Source organism: Chaetodon trifascialis, chromosome 4, assembly GCF_039877785.1.
Source record: "Chaetodon trifascialis isolate fChaTrf1 chromosome 4, fChaTrf1.hap1, whole genome shotgun sequence".
NCBI classification, from domain to species: domain Eukaryota; kingdom Metazoa; phylum Chordata; class Actinopteri; order Chaetodontiformes; family Chaetodontidae; genus Chaetodon; species Chaetodon trifascialis.
The window spans coordinates 17,404,944-17,430,915 of record NC_092059.1 but is presented as its reverse complement, the minus strand read 5'-3'; the positions used below and the strand labels follow the sequence as shown (position 1 = coordinate 17,430,915).

The 25,972-nt window shown below is 41.6% G+C and overlaps 1 protein-coding gene across 2 annotated transcripts in view; it reads right to left on the bottom strand.

Moving 5' to 3' along the window:
- Nucleotides 1-25,972, bottom strand: part of arid3a (AT-rich interactive domain 3A) — a 40,476-nt gene that overhangs the window by 8,032 nt on the left and 6,472 nt on the right. For both annotated transcript variants that reach the window (XM_070960964.1, XM_070960965.1), the window contains exons 2-3: nt 16,091-16,852; nt 15,699-15,981 (exon numbers count right to left, since the gene is read on the bottom strand). In XM_070960964.1, the coding sequence (XP_070817065.1) occupies nt 15,699-15,981; nt 16,091-16,431 (624 nt within the window). In that variant the 5' untranslated portion in view covers nt 16,432-16,852. The remainder of the gene's footprint in view (nt 1-15,698; nt 15,982-16,090; nt 16,853-25,972) is intronic.

Here is a 25,972-nt window from a genome sequence, read left to right as displayed (position 1 = left end):
TAAGGGGACCTGCATTTTGTCCCCATAAGGGAGGTGAGTCCCCACAATGTGACTGTGTAAACAGATTTTTGTCACCACAATGTGATAAATACAAGGTCACACACACATACACACACACAGAATCATGCCAAACACACCCTCAGAGAGAGTGGCAGCGCGCCAGCGAGAGCTCATCACTTCAACAAACTCTCAGAGGTGCAACCATATTGGCAGATGCAAGATAGGAGCTTGTTTAAGACTTAATGGCTGTTTGTGTGGAGTCAGATATTCTGTTGTAATAGATAAAAAAAAGCTGCATCCACCTCTGGTCAAGCATTCTTGACAAGGAAGAGCATGGATATTCACCTTACAATCACAGAAAAACAGCAAATCCTCACACAGACTATTTGACATTTTAGCTTCAAAAAACCCCCAACAACATCAATAACCAAATATCAAAATAGTTGCCAATCAATTATCTGTCAGTCACCGAGCATGGATGTGCTATAACTCAGACATGGAGTCGAATTAAAGAAATTGCACGTGTATTTGACGTTTCACCGAAAGTTGCATGCTGAGATTCATTCTGACTTACTAGCTAACCTCCAAACTACTCGGCCACTGCATCAATGGGTGGAGGGGAATGAAACACCAAACGACAGACAGTACCAGAAGACTGCTGTGTTTGCGTTACACACTCAGCCAGAGAAAATGAAAATGAAAGGCTCATCCAGCTAAAATCCAGTACGATGGTGACAGGAGTGGCCTCTAACCACAAACAGACCGTCCCTCATTGTGGCATTCAGCCCTCATTAGTGACACCAAGCTGCCATCAGATCTTATTATGTGGAGGGTTGGGGGAACAGAAGGGTGGGGACTGTTGGACTGGAGAGGGTTGATGTGGATGGGGTGGTGGGGGATGCAGGGTAATGTACAGGTCTGGTGTAGGCATGGGGGGGGGGGGTTAATTACAGGATGCATGCATTTCGTGAAGTGCCGCACCATAAATCTTGGAAATTACCCCCCACCAACTCCCATCCCCCAACAACTGTTTTATTTGCTCTCTCTCTTTCTCTCTCTCTCCTATGTCCTGATCACACAAACAAATATTTCCCTTGTGGCAGGGTGGGAGCGCTGTCACATGGAGACAAGGGGGCTTGTGCTAAGATCCCAGTCCCTCCAGTGCTCAAGATATAGTAACGGCTGCTCACTGCAGCGCACAAATATATTTTGTATTCTAATGAGAGAAACATGTGAAAAAGGTTAAAACTTCCAAAATGCAGTCTATTAAAGCATGTGATGAATGTTCATTCCCAGCAATCTGAGGACATGGAACTGTGTTGAGAGGCAGCGTGACGATTAGTTTCACTGTGTCTCTGCTGAAGGAACTGGCAGTCTATGGTGAGGTGTGAACTGAGTTCACACACTCACAGTATCCCTCTTGCTAATGCATATCCAGTTTCAATTCTCATCCTGCGTTCACAGTTAACATGGGCATGGACATGGTATCCAGCTTGTATCCATGAACATGTGACTATGATCTCAATTCTTGCAGCTGTTACCTGCCATGTTTCTTGGATTTAATTGTTCTTTTGAAGGTTCAATTTAATTCAGTTGTTCTTTTGAAGTGTTTAACAACATAATTTTTGCCAACACAACCTAAACCACAACCTGCTCCCATATTAATAGAACAATGAATACACATGACTGAATACATGTATATGAACTGCAATATTCTATAACTAATTCAACTGATACTTCAAATACAACATTTAAATTAAAATTTCTAATTATCTTAACCTGAATAAACACTCAGAGTAGCATACATGGCTATAGAGAGTTCCGGTTTTAGTCACATTTAAACTTTTCTCAAATCGTGACTGTATCGCAGTTTTCACTCACATTTGCAGACGCGGTGTAATCAAACCGCCAGATGATTCATGCTCTGCCATCTAAATCTGTTCAAGTGTATAGCTGTGAAAACAACAGCTGACTGAAATCTGCTAAAAGGTAAACCATGTTAACACTGTGACAGAAAGGTTGGGCGTGGAGTTAAATACTGGAAGTAAACTGATGCGGTTATATGCTTTAAGGGCGAGGCTGTTCTCTGTAGCAGGTAATGGAAATTGAACTGTTCTTTCAACAACCTATGAAACCATCCAGATGCTGTCTAATTTAGAACAACACCCATGTAATCATAGTGACAAATAAAAATGTACATTAAAGGGAGGAAAATGAGAGAAAAATGCAGTAAACAGGTTTTGTTGAGTGGCTGGAAATGTACACATCACTCCCCAGACAATATATTCTCTTTAAACTATGTCAACCTGTGGCTTACACACAAACTGGTAATGGACCAGCTGCATAGCTGTTATAGGTCCAGGCACTGGAGGCTTCAGTACTGACTAACAGCTGCAATCAGGATCCTGCCCAACCGGCAAGACCACTGCCTCCCCCCAAACCACCAACATTTATCTCTCTGCATCTCTGTTTTCCCTCATTGTCCTTTTGTACCTGTTGATCTCTTTCTTCTCTGTACCTGTCTCTTACTCTCTGTCAGCTCCATATAACCCTTATGTACATTATAGCCTCCCTGACACTACCACTCACACACACACGCACGCACACACACACACACACACACACACACACACACACGCATGCACGCACGTGCGCACACACACACACACACACATATACACATCTATATATATACACACAGAGACTTTATCAGGCTAAGGTGGGTGTGGTAATTGGAGGCTCACATAGGTTTCTATGTCTATAGTATGTGCGCTGGGACAGGGGCCCCTCCTGGATTAAAGCTCTGCTATTCACATAAATGACAAGAAACTAGATAAACGACTAGAAACTGGGCCAACTGGTAATGCTGGGAGCCAGTTCACACCCCCTCACCAAATGCTTTGTTACAAAAAGGCCCATTAAAACTGCAGAGCTGGCTTACAGCTGCACATTTCCAGATCATTTAATAGGATTTTCAAAAACTTTGCTAAATTATTAGACAACTTTTTTCACACTTTAAGGCCAATGATGATAAAAACCAGAATACAGATTATACAGATCTTCTGCAGCACCAAACTTAGAATCAGCATCACAGCCAGAATTTTGTTCTGCTGACAAATGGTGACAGCGGGAAGTTAACCAAATGCTGTCTGGTTAGCTGTTGAAGAGCCAAAACTTCAGACTTCACAGCCACACTTGAACAAGTATTTAATGTTTGTCTAATAGTTTCCCACCCTGGCTGTGTATGTAGGTCAGCGACAGTCTGTCTGCAGATAAATTATGAACAGGCCTTAGGCACAGAAAACAAAGTGGTTTTATACTGCAAATAATCAGTAACTAAGGAGCAGCCTGTTGCTGAAGCTTTACACAGCTATCAAAGCAATGCTGGTGGTAGGTAATACTGGGGGGGTGACGGGGGAAGGGTCCACTTCACCTTTAATGCAAATGGAAGTTTGCAAGCCAGCAGTACACAAGTGTCACATAGCACATAATAGTAGCTTTGCAACTGAAAACCAAAACTGAGAGGAGACCGGGGTATCGTCTGCACGCTCCTTTACACCTGCCAATCACCTCGATCACCTCGAGGTGAGCCTGACACGCACACACAACGCACAAGGGGTCAAAGTTAAATTATGCAAGTTGCGGCAATAATATATCCTCCATTTTATGAGCTCTCATCTCCTCATTTAGGCTGTTTAGAGCTGGTAATGTCTATTGTTAGTTTTTAATACTGAATGAATCTATTATTATTTTTGTTATCATTTTTGCAAAGTACATGGTTGAAATGATCTGTTTGGTTGCATTATTACAGGTAGCTACAGCACAGACTCAAGTTGAGTCATTTTTATAGACCGTCTTTTAGAGATAACGAGTGATAACCTTGCATAATGTGTTTTATTGAACGGGAGTCTTTCTCTGAGGCTGTACAAAGCAGAAACCAGGTTTGCACTGAGACTAAATCCCCTTAAGCAAAATGTTGGAGGACCAGTTTCACAACTTCATATTAATCTAAGTCCTTAGGTTGTTTCTTGTCATGAGAGAGATTAGTATGGACTTGTTTTCTACATATCGTCCTACCTGACTTGAATGGAAAAATGTGCGTGCGTAACATTTTTAAGCATGGCTACATCGAAGTAACTCCTGCAAACAGACAATGGTGAGTAGTGATGATTAGTACACATAAAGAGAGCTGAATAAACCATATGTGTGTGTGTGTGTGTGTGTGTGTGTGTGTGTGTGTGTGTGTGTGTGTGGGTGTATACTGGGGTATCATCTGCACGATAGATAGATAGATAGATAGATAGATAGATAGATAGATAGATAGATAGATAGATAGATAGATAGATAGATAGATAGATAGATAGATAGATAGATAGATAGATAGATAGATACACACACATGACAGTGGGGGAAGGGAATGTATGGCCAGTAGAGAGAGGGGATGTTTTGGGGGATCTTGATGCAGCTCATTTACACATGATCTGCCATATTCAAACACTGCATTGTTCCAGGCCAAAGCCCTTCTATGAGTGTCATTAATGTACCGAATCAACACAAGCAGCAGCACTTTATCACATCAGTATTCTCACAAAGAAAATATCAGGTCACAGCAGAGACGACGGATGTGTAAATTACAACTACGTAACACAACAAAAAGTCAGCGGTTATTCACGGTGATTCAAACCCTTATTTACTGCTCAGTATAAAGTGAACTGCAGTGTGTTTATCATGTGATGAATAGGAACGAGAGAATAAGAGCACATGACGCTGGCTGTTATTTGCTCTTGTGCTGTAATTGTTTACTGTAACATGTTTTCACTACAGTGCCACGATGTAATGAGACAAACTACAATGTTGAATCTCAATGAGAATAAGTCTGCCTTTCTAGAATTTTGATAGATTACAAATACCTCTGAACAGTCTGACCAGATGTGGATCAAATAGTTTAGGGTTCAATAGCAACCAGAGAATTTTGTTTGTGTCCGCTGTAATGTTATGTACTGTTTTTGTATTCAGGCTGGTTAATGACCGACTCTACTTAATGTGTAGGAGGAAGGCTAAATCTAAATCTAACCATGGTTTGTAAAGTGGTTCATCACATTTGGCTTCAGTACAAGCACAGTTTCTTCTGTGTACAGAAGGAATTTCACAGAGTGGGGGTCACCCCATGATTCAATTTTAGTGCACTAAAGTCTCTACTCTGACTATTGAAGCTATTATCTGATTACCGTCATCACAGCAAGCTCATAAACAGTATTGGCAGAGCAGTTACCACAGTCACGATTCTGCTGAATCGCTTCAGGAACAAAACAGTCAAATTTCTTTTCTTTTTTTTCCACCAAAAACTGCAGTCCAACTCAGTAACACCCAAGGCTAATATACAAAACACACAACACTGTGCACTGCAGTAAAGAAGAGAAGCAGATTCCATATGGGCTCTTTTTTGCATCATTATATGGAGACTGGACCTTTATTCAACTTAAGCAACTTAGAGGTTTTACAAACAAAAGTCAACTGCTTTCACACACTGGAACATTTGAGAAACACAGATGTACAATAGGTCTTCATTTCCTTATACAGTGAGTACAGAAAGACTGAGTCAGCTTGTGACTTGATACAGACTGGGTGAGAAACCAGATATTAAAGTAACACTCCACCTGATTTCTCAATATGTCTGTTCTGCTTGACTACTAGATCAGAAAGAGTCAGATTCTTGACGTCATTAGCCATGTTCTTGTTTGTTTTTCTTCCTTTGTTGCTCAGGATTGTGTTCTGTTTGCACGCCACTTTCCAGAGATCACTGCTAATAAAGCAATGTGAGCAGAACTGCGACGTCGCCGTCCTTTGTCGTCTATCGCTGCTCATTACTTGATAACAGAGCAGAATGTAAGGACACAACAAGACAGTCAAGACAGGCAAGTCAGCCAACTTCTGTTATACATACACACCCTTCTGTGATCAGAAGCCACACATCACTTTTACTAGAGGCTAGGAATAATAAAAATTGCAAACTGAACCTGATAAGGACTCATGGCTCACATGAAAAAAAAAAGGTAAACCAACAGCATTTGATCATAAAATAATTCCTGAAACATGTTTAGTATGACTGAGAGCTGAGATCAGATTTCTCGACACTTGGGAAAAAAAAAAGATGAATTTATTTAGATTTGTCACTGAACAGTTCAAACATGGGGGAGATTAGCCACCACTCTTAACTTTCTCTGTGTGAAATTAAACTGCTGATGTTCATTTGGAAAATATTCCAGTCAGTCATCCGAGCTGACAGCAGCATGACAGAAACTGCACTGACATGTCTCTGTATACTGACATCTATAATGAATCTATCTTTGTCTCCTCCACTCCCCACCCTGCCCTTCCCCATCCCCCACATGCACACAATTAACAGCAACAATGGAGCTGTCTGATTGCAGATGCATCGAACGGTGTTTTATTGGCAGGCAGCCTCAAACGCATCATAATCCTAACTGACCGGCTGACCCCGTAAAATTCAGCTCCATCGATTGAGGATGAGGACCCAACAGCTGCTGTGACTGAACGTATCTGGTGTCACTGTATGTGCTGCAGTCATGTTTACCCTCAAAATGTGAGAAAGCAACGAGCAAGTTAGAAAAAGACTCTGAGAATGATCCACAGGCAGTTTACATGATGAATAAAACACCACAACACCAAGCATAAATATGACTGAAACACAGCAAGTCTTTGAGCCACAAGACTAACTCTATCCTGGTTTAATCAAGATTCTCAGTTTGGTTTCCAAACCCAGTTAGACCGAAAACCTCAAGTTCTGAAATATATTTTAATATAAACGACAAATGTGTAAGTTTCCCTTTTATTTCTAGACAGAACGATTTTCCTAACACCAGAATACACCTTTGGATATTCAGTGATTAGACTTTAGATGAAAAAAAGTCGAAGTCTAAGTCAGAGCCTGAAATCTAATGATCTTTGGGGACACGGTTTCTTTATGGTGTGAGAAGTTGTAAGCGAGGCCTCACTCTGCAGGGCTTTGCCAAAGAATTTTTATGCTCGGCTTCTGTCGGATATAATTGGATATACAGTATACCCTGCCGACATGAGAAAAAGGCGAAAACCAGTTGATGAAGACAGGACATGAAACCAGAATAAGCACTATCCCACGCTCTACATGCACTCCATTCCTGCCCGCCATCGTCAGCTGCCGTGGCTTGTACATTTGATAACAATCAGAAATAGCAGCCAGCTTTCCCAGGGCCCTTGAGAGTCTGATGTATGTTGCTGTGAGCAATCTGTTGCAACCACACTACTAATGAGTAGTATCACAATGATGGATGCCCAAACTGGGCAGGGCAAAGCTGAATAGACCCAAGGCGGGGAAGTGGGTGTAACAGCAATTAAAGATCATAAACCAAATAACTGATACCACATTCAGCATCAGTTTTTTTGGTCCTTCTGGTACAAGGCCTTCCATGTTATTTCCCTGTAAGACATCTTTGTGAACTTGCTTCCCCTCAGAATGGCAGAAAAGTCTGACCTAGATAATAATCTAATGAGCATTTGTGTGAAAGCTGAAGGCATTTATTCAGCGCCAGTTCCGATTCCATGATAATGTTTACGTCTGAAGGCAGACAGATGGAGACGGAGATAGAAGAGTAGCAGAAGGTTCAGGGAAAGGCCTGTAACATTCTGTAACAGTGCTCGTATTCAAACAGGACAAAGACACGTAGCTGCAGTCACGCTGCTACCCTGACCTTTTCTAGACATTACCTGGATGAACTGTATGTGTGCGGACACATACAAATATATACAATACTGACATCAGACAAAAACAGTCATCATTAAGAATGAGTCCACCTCTTCCTGCACACTCTATCCAAGCTGCCCTTCTATTGCTGTCCTTGACTTTTTTGGTGCATTGCCACATTTCTTAATGAACAGTCAGTGAAATAGCATGAAACAACTGTCAGGACTGTGTATCCCATGCAGCCTTGTGTTTGTATGTGTGTAGGAGATATTGTGCTAACAGAATGTGGACCCACTCCTCCTAAATCTCAAAACTGAAATTCATCAGCTTTAAAAATAGAAAAATTTGACAATTACCTGAGACAGTTGTTCCATTTCAGTCAAAACCTGGAGGCTCATGTGGGAACAAGAATAAATGAACAAAACTGCCTTGACACATTTTGCTATAGCATTTGCTCCACTCATTGGACACATGCATAATTAATAAGGTGGTAGCACCATTCCATTTAAGCATACCACTAAGTATGTACATTAGCAGGGCCCTGGAATTGGTGCCATTATCAACATTATTAGTTACTCATGTGGGTTTTCTTGCTACAACACGTGAAAATATCTGCAGTGGAAATGGGTCCATTATCAGTTCATATTGGTGTGAAATGAAAGTCAAGAATCACTCTTTGTATCTGTAATGTCAACAGAGCCTGACAACTCAGGCCTCCTGCCATGCCCAAAGAATAAAGGAGGTTTGCTATTATCATACAGACAAGACAGGGCAGCCAGAGTGTTGTAAGAGGGGTCAAATGATTATGGATCAAAGCACTCATGGTGTCCTTTATGACACAATGACAGAGAAGTGTGCTCTGCTCTGCATATTGTTAGAGCTGTTGAGAGCACAGACGGGATTCAGACCTTGAAAATATGCAGCTAAGTATCGCTATCTGTGTTTGACCTATTTCTTAATTGATTCTTTCAAGAATGAAAGCTTTCAACACAGGCCACCTTTTCAAAAGCATCTGAAGGCGACAGCACACATGCATTGCTTTTGTTCAATTGAATGCCTTCGACTGGGTCATTGTATGAAAAGACGTCACTTAGGGCTTTGCTTGCTAACAACTCCAACCTTTCAGGGCAGATCTATTTTTGTGCTTATATTGAGATACAAGGCTACAGTAAATAGTTCTTTGTGCAGGGACAAAAGGGGAAAGAAAGAGATGAACCAGCACTCATATTTCCTTTCGAGAGGAAGAAGAGGGGTCAAAAATAAGATTCACACACAACAGTGGAAAAGACAATGTGGGATTTGTGCAACTCTCCCCGGCTCAAAATAATCATTTCCTCATTCTATATGAAAGCCAGAAGGAAGCTTGAGGGAGTAACCACAAGCAATCAAGGATCATGGCAAAATTAAATCAATACTGTACAAAATAACACAACAGCCAAAGAAACAGACAGGACGAAAGAGCTAGCCTCAGCCTTTACGCAATCTTTGTTTACATTCCTGCTCCAACCCCCCTCTCCTCCTCCGTATTGAGCCCCTGCCAATTTCCAGAATCCCCATGGCTGTACAGTTTCTGGCATCAGCTCCATGCTGCACGCTACGCGTTGGACACCACTCTAATGCTCTGCAGTGCTTCACAGTCAAAATGAGCATGTAGTACACACTCGACTTGGCAGTAGTTCAAAACCCAATGCCAACTGACTGACGTTTTCCTGCTCCCTCAGTCGCACCTTCTCTTTCCCCTCCCACACTCCACCCCACAAGACATTCAGAGGTCTTCTCGTGCTGCTTTGGCCTTTTGTTTTCATGACATGAACAGGGCCCACTGACCTCTTGTTTTCTTTCAGTTAAACGCAGATCGCTGCACACAGAGGAGAACATAGTAAATTAAATGAAAACTCCCCTGTGCTGATTAATTCAACCCCTGCAGACTCCAGTTAAGAAAATCCACTCCAGGTGATGCATGTTACGTAAGTTCAAATGGTTTGTTGCTCCGGAGTTAATGTACTCTGGAATAATGAATTAAATCCAAGCAAATGGATTGGAGGAAAAAAAAAAAGAGTAGTGTGAAAAATGTTGCTTGAGTAATGACGAAGTTGTGCAAAGACATAGCTTAGTAATCCTTAAACATAGTTAGGCACCAGTTATTCATTAATAGCAAAAAGGCCAGTGGATTTGAGGATCTAAGAAGGACAACACATTGTCAATTAAATGGATCACAAGCTATTCAATGCATGATTTTGTCAATCTGTGAACTCTAAAACTGAAGGCAGCTCTGGGCAGATTTCAGTTGTGTCTTTTTAGTGCTTTCCAACTAAACAAAACTACAGCTGTGAAAATACACTTCGTATAAAATGCAAAAACAGCACAGACCAGCCTCTTAATACACTCCTAAGGCAGATCAAAAGGCCGGGACGACATCTACAGAGGAATATAAACCATGAAAGCACTTATCAGACAGCTGTATCAGCAAAAACCTGATGGGCAATCCCAATAAGTGTCGCTCCCAATTGGCTCTCATTCGAGCTACACTTCCTGAAGTCACTAACAGCCCCCTCCCCCTACTCCCAATGAGTGTATGTGTGTGTGTGTGCAATTTAATGTTTAATGTCAACTCCCCTCCATTCGCCCTGATCATGGTGAGTGCCATGAATTTTTAAAGACATCCTTACTTTACTGTCCATCTGGGCTCCATCTGCCCAGCTGCTGGTGTTTAACGCAGACACAGAGACAGGAGAGGAGACTTCAAAGGCTCTGCATGGCCTCTGGACGATTTCTGGCCTCAGGAGGTTATTGTTAATAAAGGGGGCAGCGGAATGGGGCAGTTATATGAATACACACCAGAGCATTAAAGAGACAACACATTCATGAAACCAGATTGTAATTGTACATATATATTGTAGAGGAAGAGCTGCTCTGGAGCCAAAGAGCTACAGTGCTGCTACAGTGAGTTAACTGACAAACATGAATGGCAAAAGGTGACAAATCATCATTTGTCATAACTTTTCTCATTCTTTCATAATGTTGGGAGTCCAGCAGCTAGCCAACAAGTTTATCGAGATAGCTATTAGCTAACTGTTAGGAGGCAACATTAACAAGGACTGGTAGGCTAACTAGCAAACATAGCTTATGTAGCTAATGTAGCTTATGTAGGTAAAATGGTGGGATTTTGAGTTCTTATCAAGATCGAGACAATACAAATTACAATGTTTCTTAATACTGCTTAATTACTTTGTGTATTTAACTTATTGAAAATTTTGTAGAATTAATCAAAATAAAGCACCACAGCTACATTCATTTCCAGCTAATTTTCATTACACGAGTGGCTTCAAATTCTGGCTTCTTTGAAGACTCATTTTATACACATTTTAAAAAACATGTACACATTTTGTCTAAATGTTTGAAATCTATCTACCAATGCAGGTAGTTTGAGAGGTTTTGAATGTCCATCTCTTTTATGCTGCCCTGATACAACAGAAGTGAATGGGTTTTCTTTGAGTTTACATTAAAAAAAAAGAAAAAACAACTTTCCCAAAAGTAATTTCCCAATTGCTCTGCATAATCCACAGACCTCACTTTCCATTAAAGAAACTGTCCCTATGAAAATATTTCCAACATTTGACTGGTGGCTGATTGAAACAGATGCATGCAAGCCTATTGGCTGCAGGACAGCATATGGACATTAAATTTAAAAGGAGTGTAAATATTTCTCAGAAATAAAAACACAGCGGACAATCCAAAGAGTGATATTGATATGGATATTTAAAGGGGTAGATGCACTGTATGGGGAAGGGTTGCATTGGTATCACTGAAATAACTCAGTTGAAATGGCACTCCACCAGCAAAGCAAATCAGTTTCAATTACAAAATGATCCAACAATGCTGGCATAATTTGATATCTGCACAAATTCTTGGCCTTTATTTAATTCCGCCGCACTCTGCCACAGACAGATATGACACTGCTGGCAAAGTTCCTTGAATACTTTGATTAATTCACTTAAAACCACAGTGTAATCAGACATCCTAACAGACAGCGCCTCCTGGCTTGATTTAGTGTGACCTTTCAGCTGAGAGTGTGGAGAGAGGAAGGTGGCCGGGTGATCCACCAGAAATGCAGGTTGGCTGATATATCTGAGCCACACACAGCCTGGGGCGGACCTCAGCTAAAAGTGAGTTTCTGGTGCACGTTTCCTCACCTGCATGGCACCTTGGACCTAGATAGGTGTGAAGACCTGATGTTGAACCTATTACCTAGCCATTTGTTGGGTTACAATCCAGCTGCTGTGATGTGTTACAATTTCTTGTTCACTTTTCTCATTGACATTTTCCCACATATTGAATCAACTCGTCCCCCTGCTTTTTATCTCATGCCCTGTGTATTTGTATGGAGATGTTTACCTCAGACTGGGCCAGGAACCCTTGCTGTTGTGAACTCATAGCGACATTATGCCTGACATTGGCTATACAAATGACATGACTCCAACCTAAGAAAGAAAAAGACAGTTCCAACTGCTGCAGGCTGATAGAGGCATGCCAGGTTTCTGCTGAGGATCTGGGGTTCCTAGTGGCCACATTATCACCCTCCCTCAGGCACATTCCAACAGCCTCCACCCATCTGCCCAAAATAAACTGTACAACCTTAACCCCTTCCTCCCCTCACTGTGCCCTCCAAAACACTCAGCCTGCACATGCTTTAACTCAAGACCACATGGAGGTCTAAGCTGCAGGGTTTCACAACGCTGCTCAAAGTGAGAATCACAATGTGTTTCACTGAGACTTGAGATGAAGATTTTCTCTATTGAGTCTAAGAGACTTTTGAAGTGAAGGACTATTAATTGCATTTCATACTGTCTTCATGTAAACAGAACAAACAACATGTTCGTTAATGTTTCTCATACGAATGGAATGCAAAAATTAAGAGCAACCAAACTCCTCTTCACACTTTTGAACAAAAAAGAAAGATTCAAAATTAAGATTGAAATACAGAGTTCACCTATAGCCAGATGTAAAACACTGAGGCCTTATGAAGTTATTAAGGGGTAATGCTTTTACAATGTTTGATCTTTGACTTTCATGATGAACTTAACACTGGTAGAAATTGACTGCTGACTGTATTATTTCATAGTTCAGCTTGATTGTAATCTGCTGTGTAATTAAAATGAACATTGCCTCAGCTGTAGCTGCTGGATACTCACCATTAATATATAAGATGAAGGAAGAGAGCACAATATTTGAGAGAGTAGTTGTGGGGAGGGCCTTGAGAAGTATTTGTGTAGTGTAGCCTCAATCCCTTGTTTTGCACAATGATAACAAGCACCATATCTTTGGCCAACCTAAGTCAAAGCTTCTGAAGTCTGTTGTATCCTATGAGGGCTCTCCAGGCATCTCAATGAACGGTATAAGGCTCCAATTATGTGTGTTTGTGTGGTTGGGTGAGAGGGGTTTTTGGATAGTTTTTCTAGCCTTGAAATCTGTATCAATCTTCAGGTGATTGCACAAATTCATGGAATTACATTTGCTTCACATACAGCCCAAGTAAGTTGTGACATCTTGTTTAGGGCTTAAACCACTCACCACTAACCGCTATTACAGACATTACAATATCATTTCAACATTTTCCAATTCTTAACCTCCTGAGAAAGCAGAGATAATGTGGAAGTTTGCACTGAAGACGCATTAAAAAATGTGGTCTGTAGATTTAACTACCGTCTCTGTTTCACACGATGAGAAGAAACCACAAATGGAGGTTTCAGAAAAAAAGAAGAAGCAGAAGAAACATGGCACACACCAAATATAAATTAAGGCTGAAATCACTGAGTTTGATTTGCATGGGGTTAGAATTATCAGGGGACAGGCTGTCTTCACCATAACAGGCCTGTCATTTTTGCCTTTCACACTGCAGACGCAGCATGTTCACAGAGGATTACAATGGCAGGCCAAAGCTGCAATTATTACTAATCACCGTAATCATCCAAGGTCAAAATTAGTCCTGTGTGAATAATGTGCCAGACTAAAATCCAGGATTCACAATATTTTAAACTCTCAGCAGAAAGGAGCACGGGAGCCATGACTCTGTGCAATCAGATGTGACCGTTGTTGCTCTGTTCCCTATATCATGTTAAAATGCAGAAGGTTTTAAATGACACTCTGCAGTTTGGTCTCCATAGCAGGAGCAGTTTGACGTTGTATAGGAGGGACAGACTGTATGTTTTAATCAAAAATGGGTTGGGGTAACACTATCTTAACAGCCAAGATACTGGCTGTCTTGATTATGTAACTGTCGGTGGCTGACTGACATGTCATGATAAAAATGCACTGTATGTCCCACCTGACGTATGAAAACCACCAACTGTGGAGAGTATCAATTCAAGTCATTCACACAAAGCTTTACGGAGGGAGGGGTGGACTATTTAGAGAAGCAGAGTATAGGTTTAAGGGGAGTTTTATTCCAGAGGCTCTGTAATTAGAGGAAATAGGCCTCAAATTACAGAATCTGTGGTTAGGTTTAAAAATGAAGCACATGCAGACTGGGTGAAACGCATTGAAGTTAATTTACCTCCAGCATACTGAAGGCACCAAGATAAGTTTCGGAAAGACAATTCCCAAACAGGTTTTCTCTTGTAAGAGTTTAGTAATCTCTGCTCAGACAAAAGACAAGCTGCTGCTCAAACTGTCAACTGTGTTTTATGCTTTGAAATGTTGCTACAGGCCATGAGCGTGTTTGCATTTCAATAGTGGCTGCCATTATGTCATATACGCTGCCTTTGCATTAAAATGGTGGTTAGGTATGTGCACTTCACTCCCAGTGAATCAGCCTTAGTCTCAGAGCAGAGACATGTTCACAGGTTTTCACTGACAAACAGATTCATTAAAGGATATAAAAAATGCTGCTCGATGTCCCTGCTTTGCATTTGACAGACACATTCTTACTATCTCTAAAAGGCTGGAATTTTGAAAGTACACTGAAAGGCCATGAGACGGCTGCGAATTTGACCTATCATCAATTATCTTTTTCTTTTCTGACATAAATAACTGCCAGAAAAAGTCACTCCTCTCAACTGTAACTTATTTTTTAAAAGTCTACTGTAATGATCCAATTTCCCCTTATTTCATGCTGTACTAATGGCAGGGAACAAACTAATTAGTAGAACTGTCCGCGTACACGATGGGATGGCATCAACTTGTGTAGCACAAATGGCAGAAAATGCAAAGAAATTCAGTGTTAAACAACAAGTGATTTTTTTTTCATCATAGGTGAATGGTGAGTGGATTTCAGATCTCTATCAGTCTCTCAACAGCAGCCCTCCATCTTAGCTGTTGACAGACTTAAATCTCTTCACGTAAACAGCCCGTCTTATTCTACTGGGGCCTCCCTCATAATATCCAGCCCACTAGCATGTTTACAGTAAACGGCAGCATGGTCAAGCTGTTAAAATGCACTCTAGACCAGCCCCTTCCTCCCCTCCTCCTGCCCTCAGCTCAGTCCTATTTATGAAAGGAAACTGCTCTTTTTTTACTCTTAGGCCACATTAGTTAGAAAATGTCAAATCTCACAAAGCTGCTCCACTAGAAACACCGATTGTTTAGACCAGAACCTTGAACAGATAAACCCGGCCAGAATGTCAGGTGGCAAAGACAAACTTAAAAGCCTCAGCTTAGGGTTTTATCAACATTTGGCCTGTGGCAGGTGTTAAATTCCCACCCTGGTCAGATTACTTCATGTGCAGCTGAGAAAGTGGCATGATGTAAGGAATGCAAAGTCCAGATGTGGCTCACTGGTAAACAACCAACACATGTGTTGAACTGCACAATGACAACATGATCAACCAACAGTAAAAACGGCAACAGTCAAAGCTGTAGAATGAACCTCCAGTGGCAAAGGTCATTTACATGTAACTGTCCCGCATTCAGTTAGGTCACGGGACCAGGAAGTAATACAGGAAATACAAAGACATCCTACCTGTCTGAACTGCTCCTCATAGGTCCATTCTCCATGGTCCTGGCCGCCCAGATGGCTGTGTGTGGCGTGGGGAGGCAGGATGGATACGCGGGGCTCGTGGTCGACACTGGGACGGGCCTTCAGCAGCTGAGAGTGGGGGTGGAGTTGACGATGGGGTAGCAGGAGGATGCCTTTCCCGGGAGCCACAGCCTCGTGGCCCGTTGGCAGACCCTCCTCCGCCAGGTCGTCATCAAAGTCTTCTTCCATCTCGCCTTCAAAGTCTTCCTCGTCCCATTTCTGTTTGCTGTGTGTATCAAAGGCAGAATATTGTTAAAGGATGTGCAGCAGTGAAGACCACTACGGGCACAGATGACATGTTTTAGGGCAATTTGGAAAAGAAATTCAGGACTTACATCTGCTCTTCCTCATCTGACCCCATCATGTCCTTATAAGGCTCCTCCCCTTCATCATTGTCATCATCTTCCCCTTCGTCCTCGCCGCCGCTGCTGTGCTCTGACATGGGGCTGTCTGAAACCCTCTGCAGCCCGGCCGCCACGGCACGCATAGCAGCTAGTGCCGCCATCTGGGCCTGCTCCGCCTCAGGGGCCGGGCTCCCCATGGGCTCATCCCCTCCTCCTCCAACTGTGCGGATCTGAGTATGTTGGGTGGTGGCTTGCTGCTGTAGCTGCTGCTCCATCAGCAGCTTGGCCCTCTGCTGCCTGTGCAGGTTCTCCATGACAGCCTGCAGCTTCATCTCCGGGGAAAGTGGCACAGTGTTCAGCTGCCTTCCTTCCCCTCCCTCCCCCACTGAAGGAGCACCAATCTGGGTACGATGGCCGATCCTTCTGCCCAGGGACAGAAATTGCCAACCGAGCCTGTGGTGAAGCGGCTAACAGTTGGCTGGTGGTTTGGAGGTTCTGGTTATGTGGAAATGTGGGCCCTTGAGGAGAAGTGGAAGGAGGAGGAGGAAGAGGAGGGGGGTCGGTCAGAGCTCTGAGACATGCAGTCAGTGGTCAGCTGCCGTTGTGGAGACAGAGGCCTCTCTCTAGTCTCAATGTTTTTTTCCTGCAGTTTGGGGAAAACCAGAGCCGGCAGCAGAGCTGAGTTGCACGGTGTTCAACAAGTAGCGGATGAGAAGGTAGGAGTACAAGGGTGAGCTGTCAGACTACAAAGACCTGAGGGAGAGGAAAAAAAGAGAGTGTCAGACTGCTACTTCCCCACTGTCTGCAAATAACAGTACCTGCAGTGTTTGTTGTGACAAAGCCTCAAAACTGTTCTACAACTTTCCAGCATGTATCAGATCAGTCGAATACGTCTCAACTTTCCATTCACTGACCTTTGACTGAACTGGACATCTTTAGCATGTTCTCCTCTGATTTGATACTATTCTGATCAATCCATGGCCTTGTTTTGTAAATGTTGTAATGCTGTTGTTGCTATTGCATTGGATTTTTCCCCCCTGTTTCGTAACTCCCTCAACATATAAACAGTTAAAGAGCTAAACAATGCTAATGGATGATATGGCAAGAAAAAGTCCAATTTATTACTCGAGAAATGCTCAACTTTAGATCCATGACTACTGCGTTTTTGTGAGTTGCAGAAGAGCAGAAATCTACAGCAATGACTGCAGAGGCACGCGGTCAAGTCATATCACAATTTAAGAATTTTCATTTCACACACTAAAATGACAAATTCAGTCTAAAGTCGATGTGAGGCAGGAATACTCAGTCACTGAGTTCATGTCTGTTGTGCAACATGTGCAAGATTACTCACACAAACAGACCAGACAGGATGCCCACACAGGACAGAATGTTTTGGCCTCAACAACAAGAGGAAGTGGAATCACAGGAAGAACCGTCACTTTCTTCACCTGGTTGGCTCAAAGCCAAGACAAGCCAGCAAAATTCAACAGTGCGTTGTGCCCCCCCCCCCCCCCCCCCCCCAACTTCTGTACAACTTCTGTACAACTTCTGCGGGTGGTAATGCTTCTCCTACATACCTGCTCCCAAAATTGCTCAGGTATGCAAAGCAGTCTTTGTTATAAATAATGAGCTTCAACATTCTGGTAACAGTAATGCCACCGATACCCTTGAGAGAGAGAGAGAGAGTAAGAGTCTATCCTGTCCACTCTCCGTTTCCTCAGAACTTGTTCTAAATGTTAAGTCTTGGTGTGGGGACACTGTGGCTTAGATCAGTCAGGCAGAGATAAGACCTGCACGCTAAGTCAACAGCACGTGGGGAAATAAATTTCAAATGCAGGTGCTGGACATGTTGAACTACGTGTCATGACAGGAGGCAGTGTTGACTGTACACCACCACTCATTTGGCTACAATGACTAATACATGAAGCGACCCCCGCAACCACCACCTGCCCTGATCTTTTACTACTACTACTTTTAAAACGTCAGGTTTTGCATTGTTCTTCTACACTGAACACACTCTGGATGAAAGCATGAATGACGCTTGTGAGCTACAGTTTAATTTGTGTCACTATTACAACCACCCTGCACTGCTAATTTGGTTTTAGGTTTGCTGAAAGACAACATTTTGCACCAATGTTCAGTAACACATAAATTGTGATACTGTCAAAGCATATACTCAGAAGACTGCACAAGTTCTTTCTATCTTTGTTCCTCACGTGTCACACGTCTTGTACATCTGATTATTATACAGGAATGGTGGTGAAACTTGTTTCATCTATCATCTGACTGTTAATGTCTCTGACTCTTGCACTGATAGCTGATGTTTGTCATTACCCACTGAGCACATTCATAAAAAAAAACTTAAATAAAAAAAAAAAAGCTAGTGTTTCACACACATTTTTATTAATGTCAGAGTGCAAATGGCCGCAGTGCAACATTACAGAGTCATGCAGTCCTAAAACGTCCATCATATCAATCAGCCACCCCCCAAGGCAAAATGAAGAAACCAGTTATTGCATACATTCAGGCATGCAAACCTGTCTAAAATGTGGCCATCACAGTAATCCTTGTCCGCAATACTCATCACACCGCAATGATGACATAACCAGCAGTGGTCATTTGTTCGAGGGAGGGTTATTTTTCTCCTGTACACAATGCATGTGGCTCTAAGAAAATCATACCAGCATGTTAAGTGTAATTAGGGTGCAGGCACGCTCTGAACACAACAGGAGCATAAACAATTCATATTTGTAATGTCCAAGGTCTCTCCAAAAGCAGAACAGGGAAAATAAGTTCTGCTCCATTCACAGGGAAATGGACTGCTTTCCATATCTTGTTGAGCCTCACCCTATCCTTTTGCTTGTGAACGACTTTCGAGGGTGCCCCTTTCATAACCGATCACGATACTAACACCTGTCAATGAACCTGTTTACCTGTGGAATGTTCCAAACAGGTCTCATGACGATTGAAATAGATCTACAGCTAAAAACAAGAACAACAAATGACAATGTACAATGTCTATATACATACACACACACACACACACACACACACACACACACAGTGTTAGTTAAAGTCAAGTTAAGTGTTTCTGTAAGAAGAGGTCAGCTAATCTTTACACAATATCAGTGTAAGGAAGTGTATCACAAGTGACACATCGGATGTGTTAATGCACCTTTCCACATTGGTTCCACAGCCCTTGTTTCCAGAGGGCTGTATTTACACGACACATGTTTGCTCAGCTGTTTTGCAAGAAACATTAAAGAAAAGCTGAGTAACTTCTTAAAAGGTGTAACCACAGTTTATGCATCTGCGGTCAGAAAACAATCAGTCATAATGCAGAGGGGCGACATGAGCTGACTGAGCCACAATAGCAAGTTTGAAGAAAAACAAGAAGACAAATGCCCTCAGTCCCGACCAAACACCCACCCAGCAGCAGTGCACACACAGCTGACACCCTGCAGCTCCTCACTTAAACTGGTCAGATGCCAGAGACACAACATGGACTTTAAAACCACAAGCTTCTTCCACTTCAGCAAAGAGTCTTAAAGATGTTTAACAAAATGCAACACATCGACAGAATCAGCAGAACTCTATCAAGCAGCAGTCAATAACGAACCACGGCATGCACAGGACACCCAATGCTATGGCTGTATGTTAGAGAAATGTTGCGCGAAGAAATAAGAGCTGTGAAACTTGGGTTTCTACAGAGGGTGAAGGAAGTGACAACTGACGGAGCAGATGCGGTGAGGCGGCCGACAGATATTCAATATTGATTCATTGCATTCTTTAAGGGCGATACGGGCACAACTGAACGCCTGCAGTTGTCAGATGGAGAATGGCACCAGTATAAGCAGGATTAAAACATCTTACCTTACAGGATCTGGTTTTACTGAGACAACCCGTCTCTGTTCTACTTAACTACAGAAACACAGCAAAACAAAACATGACTGAGGAGTCAAAGCCGAACGACGTGAAGAACTACTGATGGCACCTTTGGAGAATCCATTTACTGTATTTTGCATTAAGTGACTTAGGCAAATTCACGTCAGAACAACCCATACATGTTTGTATGTGCACACTACAATATTTACAAAACCCATTACTCAACATGTCAAGTAGCCACACTTTGAACCCGTGTGCAAATAAGCCCAATATCTAGTGTTCACTCCATGTTTGGGCCTAAAACAATACTTCCTCTGAGACCATCCCTCTTGCAGTGTGTCATATATGTAATTTCAAAGACAGAAGTGATTACAACAAAGCTGTTCTGTTGACTCTTCCTGTGCAGAGGGAAGCAGAAGTGGTTGCTTTGTTTCATGCCACTGTTCATCACAGGCATCATGATTTCCTACATGCTAGATGGTGCAAATTACATTGCGCCACAACACATGTTCCCTGTGCTTCCCCAAACGACGAGGCAGGTTTGATGCTTATTAAAGCTTTCATAACCAACTTCAAAAAGTCTGGATGCTGTTTAAAACATAAATAAAACAGAATGTGATCATTTGCTAAGCCTTTTTTGATATATTTGAAAAGAGTACAAAGACAATAAATTCTATGTTTTACATCATCAACCTCATACATTTTATATTTGATTATTCTGAATTTGAAACAAGTTTGGACAGGAGCAGCAAAAGAGGAATACTCCAAAAACACATTCCACAGGTTCATTGGTAACAGGTGATAGTGTCATGATTGGGTATGAAATGAGCATCCTGGAAAGGCTGTCATTCACAAGCGAGGATGGAGAGAGGTTCACCACTTTGTGAAGACATGACTGTGTATATATATGACAGTAATAATGGTCGTGGAATGATGAGAATACGTGGAAACACAGTACTAGATGCACCGTGTCTCTGTAAGAAGACTATGAGCCACAGACAGATCAACTGTGGGTGCCTGATCAGTAATAATAGCTCCGGCATTGATCCATTTGTCTGGTTGTTTGCAGTCTGCAGGTTTTATTTCACCCCACTACAGCAGATGACCTCACCTCTCAGCACAACTCAAACAAACACCTTATGCTTATGCTCGAAAGGGCTGGGTGATATGGCCCTAAGAGAATATCACACGTCATTTCTGCCATAACGATATTCTGGACAATATGACAAATTACTGAACAACATTTTCAGCTCACAATAGCTTTGAGCTCTCCTTGCTGGATTTTTGCCTTTCTTTGTACTCACCTCTGGTTGAGGTGGTGAAATAAGTTTGTTGCATTGCCCCCTCTTCTTACAGTCACTTCTTACATATTACCATGGTTTGCTGTACATCTAATCTCTTGTTACCAAACCACTTCCACATCACTGTAGTTGCTCCCTTTTCGGAACTAACTCCTCCACTGTGAAGCCTTTAGCAATGTTACATTCACTTTCAGCCATGCTTGTTGTTTCTGTGTGTCAAGGATTGACGTCATTACATCAGCAAGTCGGCATATTGCCATAATCATGATATGAATTTTAGTTTCATATCAAAAATGATACCTATATGATCATAAGTGATATAATATGGCACGTCCCTAATGCTCAGTAAAGTGAACATGAACAATTCACTGCTCACATGTCAACGCTCAGTCTCCTGGTCCAATCACCTGGTGTTGTGCAGCTGCACATAAATCCAAAATGTTGTCACCTTTTCCAGACGTTGTCCCCGAAATGACATCTTTTTTTTAAATTATTTCTAAAAACTGAATGGTTCTCATAGCATTGGTTCTCCATAATGGAGGAACAGAGCTCTACTGCTTTATATTGCAGTCAACAAGCCAGATTTCTACATGTAGCTGGGGTAAAAACAATGCTTTAGGAAGTTGGTATCTTTTTTTGGGTGCAACATTGTTGTGAAAACTGGCTGGAGGTTGGCTGGTATCTCATGCTCACACATTGTGAATAACCAGACCTTGACTAGAGTGATAAAGCATTCGATATCTAAAGCATAACTTACTCTCAGTGGTCCAGGATTAAAGCGCCTTAAACCCCCCTGCTGGGGTGCTTTTATACTGTATTGTGGCATTGTACTTCACATTATCAACCCAATGGGTCAGTAACCAGTGATTATATGGAAAAGGCGTTTTGTTCAAAAACTGCTGCATAGCTGCTGAATTCTGAGCAGAAGTTGCTACAATGGCCAGGGAGTAAACAGGTTTCATGTCCTGCCCTGCCCGTAGCCCTTTTTCTGTCAGACAAACTAAACTACAGCAACCTACTTGCCTCATGGCTTTGTTCCATCATTCAGTAACATTTACCATACCTGACTAGCAAGGGTAAAGGCCATTTGCCAGCTCGGGCCCCATGAAACCAGTTTTATTTTTTCCCAAATTCCCTGTTTTCTCATAAATCTTGTATGCATTTTAAGAGCAAAAGGCTGTTTTCTTGAGAGAGAAAAATACAGCAAAAAGCAATGTTTGCATAATAGTGTCCCATTTCTGTTTGCCATTAACTGTCTTCCCTCAACACTTCCTGCTCGCCTGTTTGCTGTCTGACATTCTGTCTTCGTTTCATGTCCATAATTTATCTGGAATTTACATTTAACAGCTTTCATTTGCATTTTATGAGTGGAGACATCACTGAAACTTGGAGAATCCACCCTGCATGCACCTTTTTTTTGTGCGATATACCCAGGACTAACACTGATCGATAAACTGAATTTCCATCATTATTGTGATATGACTTAAGGGTTTATTTCAAACAAACCAGATGGAACAGTAAAAAGACTATCCAAGATGGTTTTGGTGGGTTTTATTTTATTTCTGTTGTGTCTGAAAGAAGTGTGTTTTATAATAAGTTAACAAGGCAATAAAGCTTGTCTTAGTTGAGGGGTACAGTTATTTTTTTTTCTGCAGTTTGAACCAAGATGGCGTATCTCCTTACTGCTTTCAACATTGCCATGTGCATTACATATTCATTCTTTGCATTTTTTACTTTTCACAATAAAAGCCTTAGACATATACACTGCGTACCAGAGGAAGATCAAACTCACTCAGAACAGTCAGCTCACTTACAATAGGTAGAAGAATATTCCTTTCTTGATATTTTCTGAGTTTATTTTGTCCATTTATTTGACGAATAAATAAATAGTGCCCAACCCAATTGCACTCAGACCATTTGGCCAATTAGATGAAAACCCCAGCTAGCCTAGCCATCAGCTACCCTTAGATTGGCGATCACGAGGTTAGCTAGCACGGTATTTCTATGCAATTTGTTCAATAAAAACATGTGCAAAATTATTTATTTCTTGTCTTTATTCAGTGAGCACATTGTTTATTTATTGCGAGTCATAATGTCTTCACAATATTGAACGATGTTATCGCACATCACATTTTCCTCAATTGTGCAGGCCTACTCAGGATTTCTGTTCTGTATGCTCCAGTGACCGCTGACCTCACAGAGCGGGCAGGGGGGACAAGAGACTAGACTTTTTACCCTCAGGAAATATAGAAATTATCACATAGTGCAATAAAAGCTTTATACAAAGACAATCCCTGAAATGCACAGCTGACTCTGTAAGACCCTTAGGGCTTATTTAACACCTTAATTGGCTAAAGGGAGGCCGGCCTGCTGCAATAGGTGGCAGGGGACCCATGTGGGGGAGGGGAGGAGCCACCGGGACAGAAACTTTGAGAGGCGGTTGACTGAAGGATAAAGTAGAAACGATGAGAGCTAATGGGTTAAGCCTCTTTTTTTCAAACCCACATTTTAGAGGTGGAAGATTGCAAGGTCTGAGCAAACAGGGCAGAGTGATAAGAACGAGAGCTAAGGGTCTAATTCCAACGAGATAAAGAGACCCACACTGCCTCACATACGTACATATGTACATATAAAACTGGCTGTTAGCATAGGCATGAAGCCTGTAAAATCTAGCACTAAATCCTTCTACTACCACGAATGTGAGGGAATTCATCTTTGAGGCCTTTTTGCAAGAAAATACTGACAAATTTGCACATGGTGTCTCCAACATGATTGCTACAAACTAGTTCTGACGGTGCAGTAAAAGGTGGTTAAATTCTCATAAAGCAACAGACGCAAGCACCAGTCCTCAGTCAGTTGTTCTGTTTTCATGTGCCAACCTCAGAGCAGATACATATCTTGCATTTCTGCATTTGGAATAAAAGTCTTCATTTCCTTTCATGTAGCAAAAGAGCAAACCATCTTCTTTGCCAGATAAAGCCGTGCGGTTTGAGATGAACTGAGTGAAGTCCTCATTAGACTTCAAAGTGGATGCTGAAATGAACTTCTCTCTGCTCTGCTTGACTGGAAAATCAGAGAGAACCGGACTCTTACAGTAGCAATCCACAAGATTTATGATTTTCGTCTCCATCTCCTGCTAAGCGCTCGTGTTTCAGCTCTTCAGCTGCTAAAGTTCACATGTAAATCAGTGTGGGTGATACTACACTACAACTTGGATTTTCTGTTGATGCAGTTTGTCTGCGCTGTACTTTCTTTATCAAATTAGCTATCGTGTTCATGCTCATGCTACACCTGTTTTGAATAAAAGACTCCAACCTGACTTGTAGTCAGATGATTTGTCATAACGAGCTTCAGTGTACAGAGTATGTGTGTGTAAGTGTCATGTTCTCTGTCGGTAGTGAAACAAGCTTTGTACTGATGTTATCAACACAAACATTCTTGGACAAATATGACACTTCTCTGTCGGCTTCTGACCGGAGTAGCTGCAGAAAGCTTTTGCAATCTGTCTCTATTGTTTGATACTGACATTAACTTTTCAATGTCACCCAATCGTGCCACCTCAGTTTAATACATCACAATGCAATTTGCAGCATAACACACTAAACAACTGAAAAATGATCACGCCTACAAACATAGTTATCCTTCCCCTTTCTTAAGATCTTCTTACTAGTTTTACACTTTATTTACAGTGATAGTAAAATAAAAGACAGTCAAGACATCAGTGGGACACAACCACATTTCTCCTGCTCCAAACTCTTTATGTGCATAAGTCAATTTTTGTCAATTCTGTTTAGGGGGAAATAAAAGTATATCTTTAACAGAAAAACTTAGCTTCTAGTTTGTTTGGTCAACACAAAACATTTCTTTTGCTACAGCTTTGAGCTCTTCCTCACAGTTAAAATCAAGCTGGGTAGGTGACTTTTATTCTCTTTTTTTTTTCCAAGAGGGGGCCCCTAATAAACCTAAAGGGGCACTTTAAACAGTGCGAGGTGTAAATGGTATGTGTCTAATGCCATGTTGTGCATCAGGCAAAAATATTCCAGCCACATATAGTCAATGGTCTATGACAGAAAAGACTTTGATTGAAAACCTAAATGCTTCTTAGATTGAAATGGTGAATAAAAGTGCACAGAACTGAATAAAAAGCCTTCACAGTCTGGGTAAGAATTAATAAATAGTGAAAGAATTCTGCTTGCAACACACTGGTCACAACATAGAAGTATTATAGTTTCTTTAAAAATGAAAAATATTAAGATTTACTCAATTTCAAGTTAAATTTCACTTAATTTCCATGCAACAATATTTTATACTAAAATCTATTTCATTTAGCTAATTATTTAATGTTGACAGATTCATTTTATATCAAGTGTTAGGTTGTTCATTTTTATAGCATGGGGTCTTGTAAAGGGAGTAGCCAAACAGCAGCCTTTCATGATCCTCTCTACATTAAAAAAAAAAAAAAAAAAAAAAAAAAAAAAAAAAAGCATAAAAACAAGAAGTTGGTCAGTGGCGCTGGTCTTGATTATGAGTCCCTCTCTCACATTCCTTGCAGTATTACCTCGCAAGGCAATAACACAGGCTCCATTGAGCCCCATTGCACCAACAACAAGATCATTGAGGAAGTGTCGCGCAGGCTCGTCACGCACTTTCCACTGACCTCTTCCAGTGAGCCAAAGCAACACAGCGA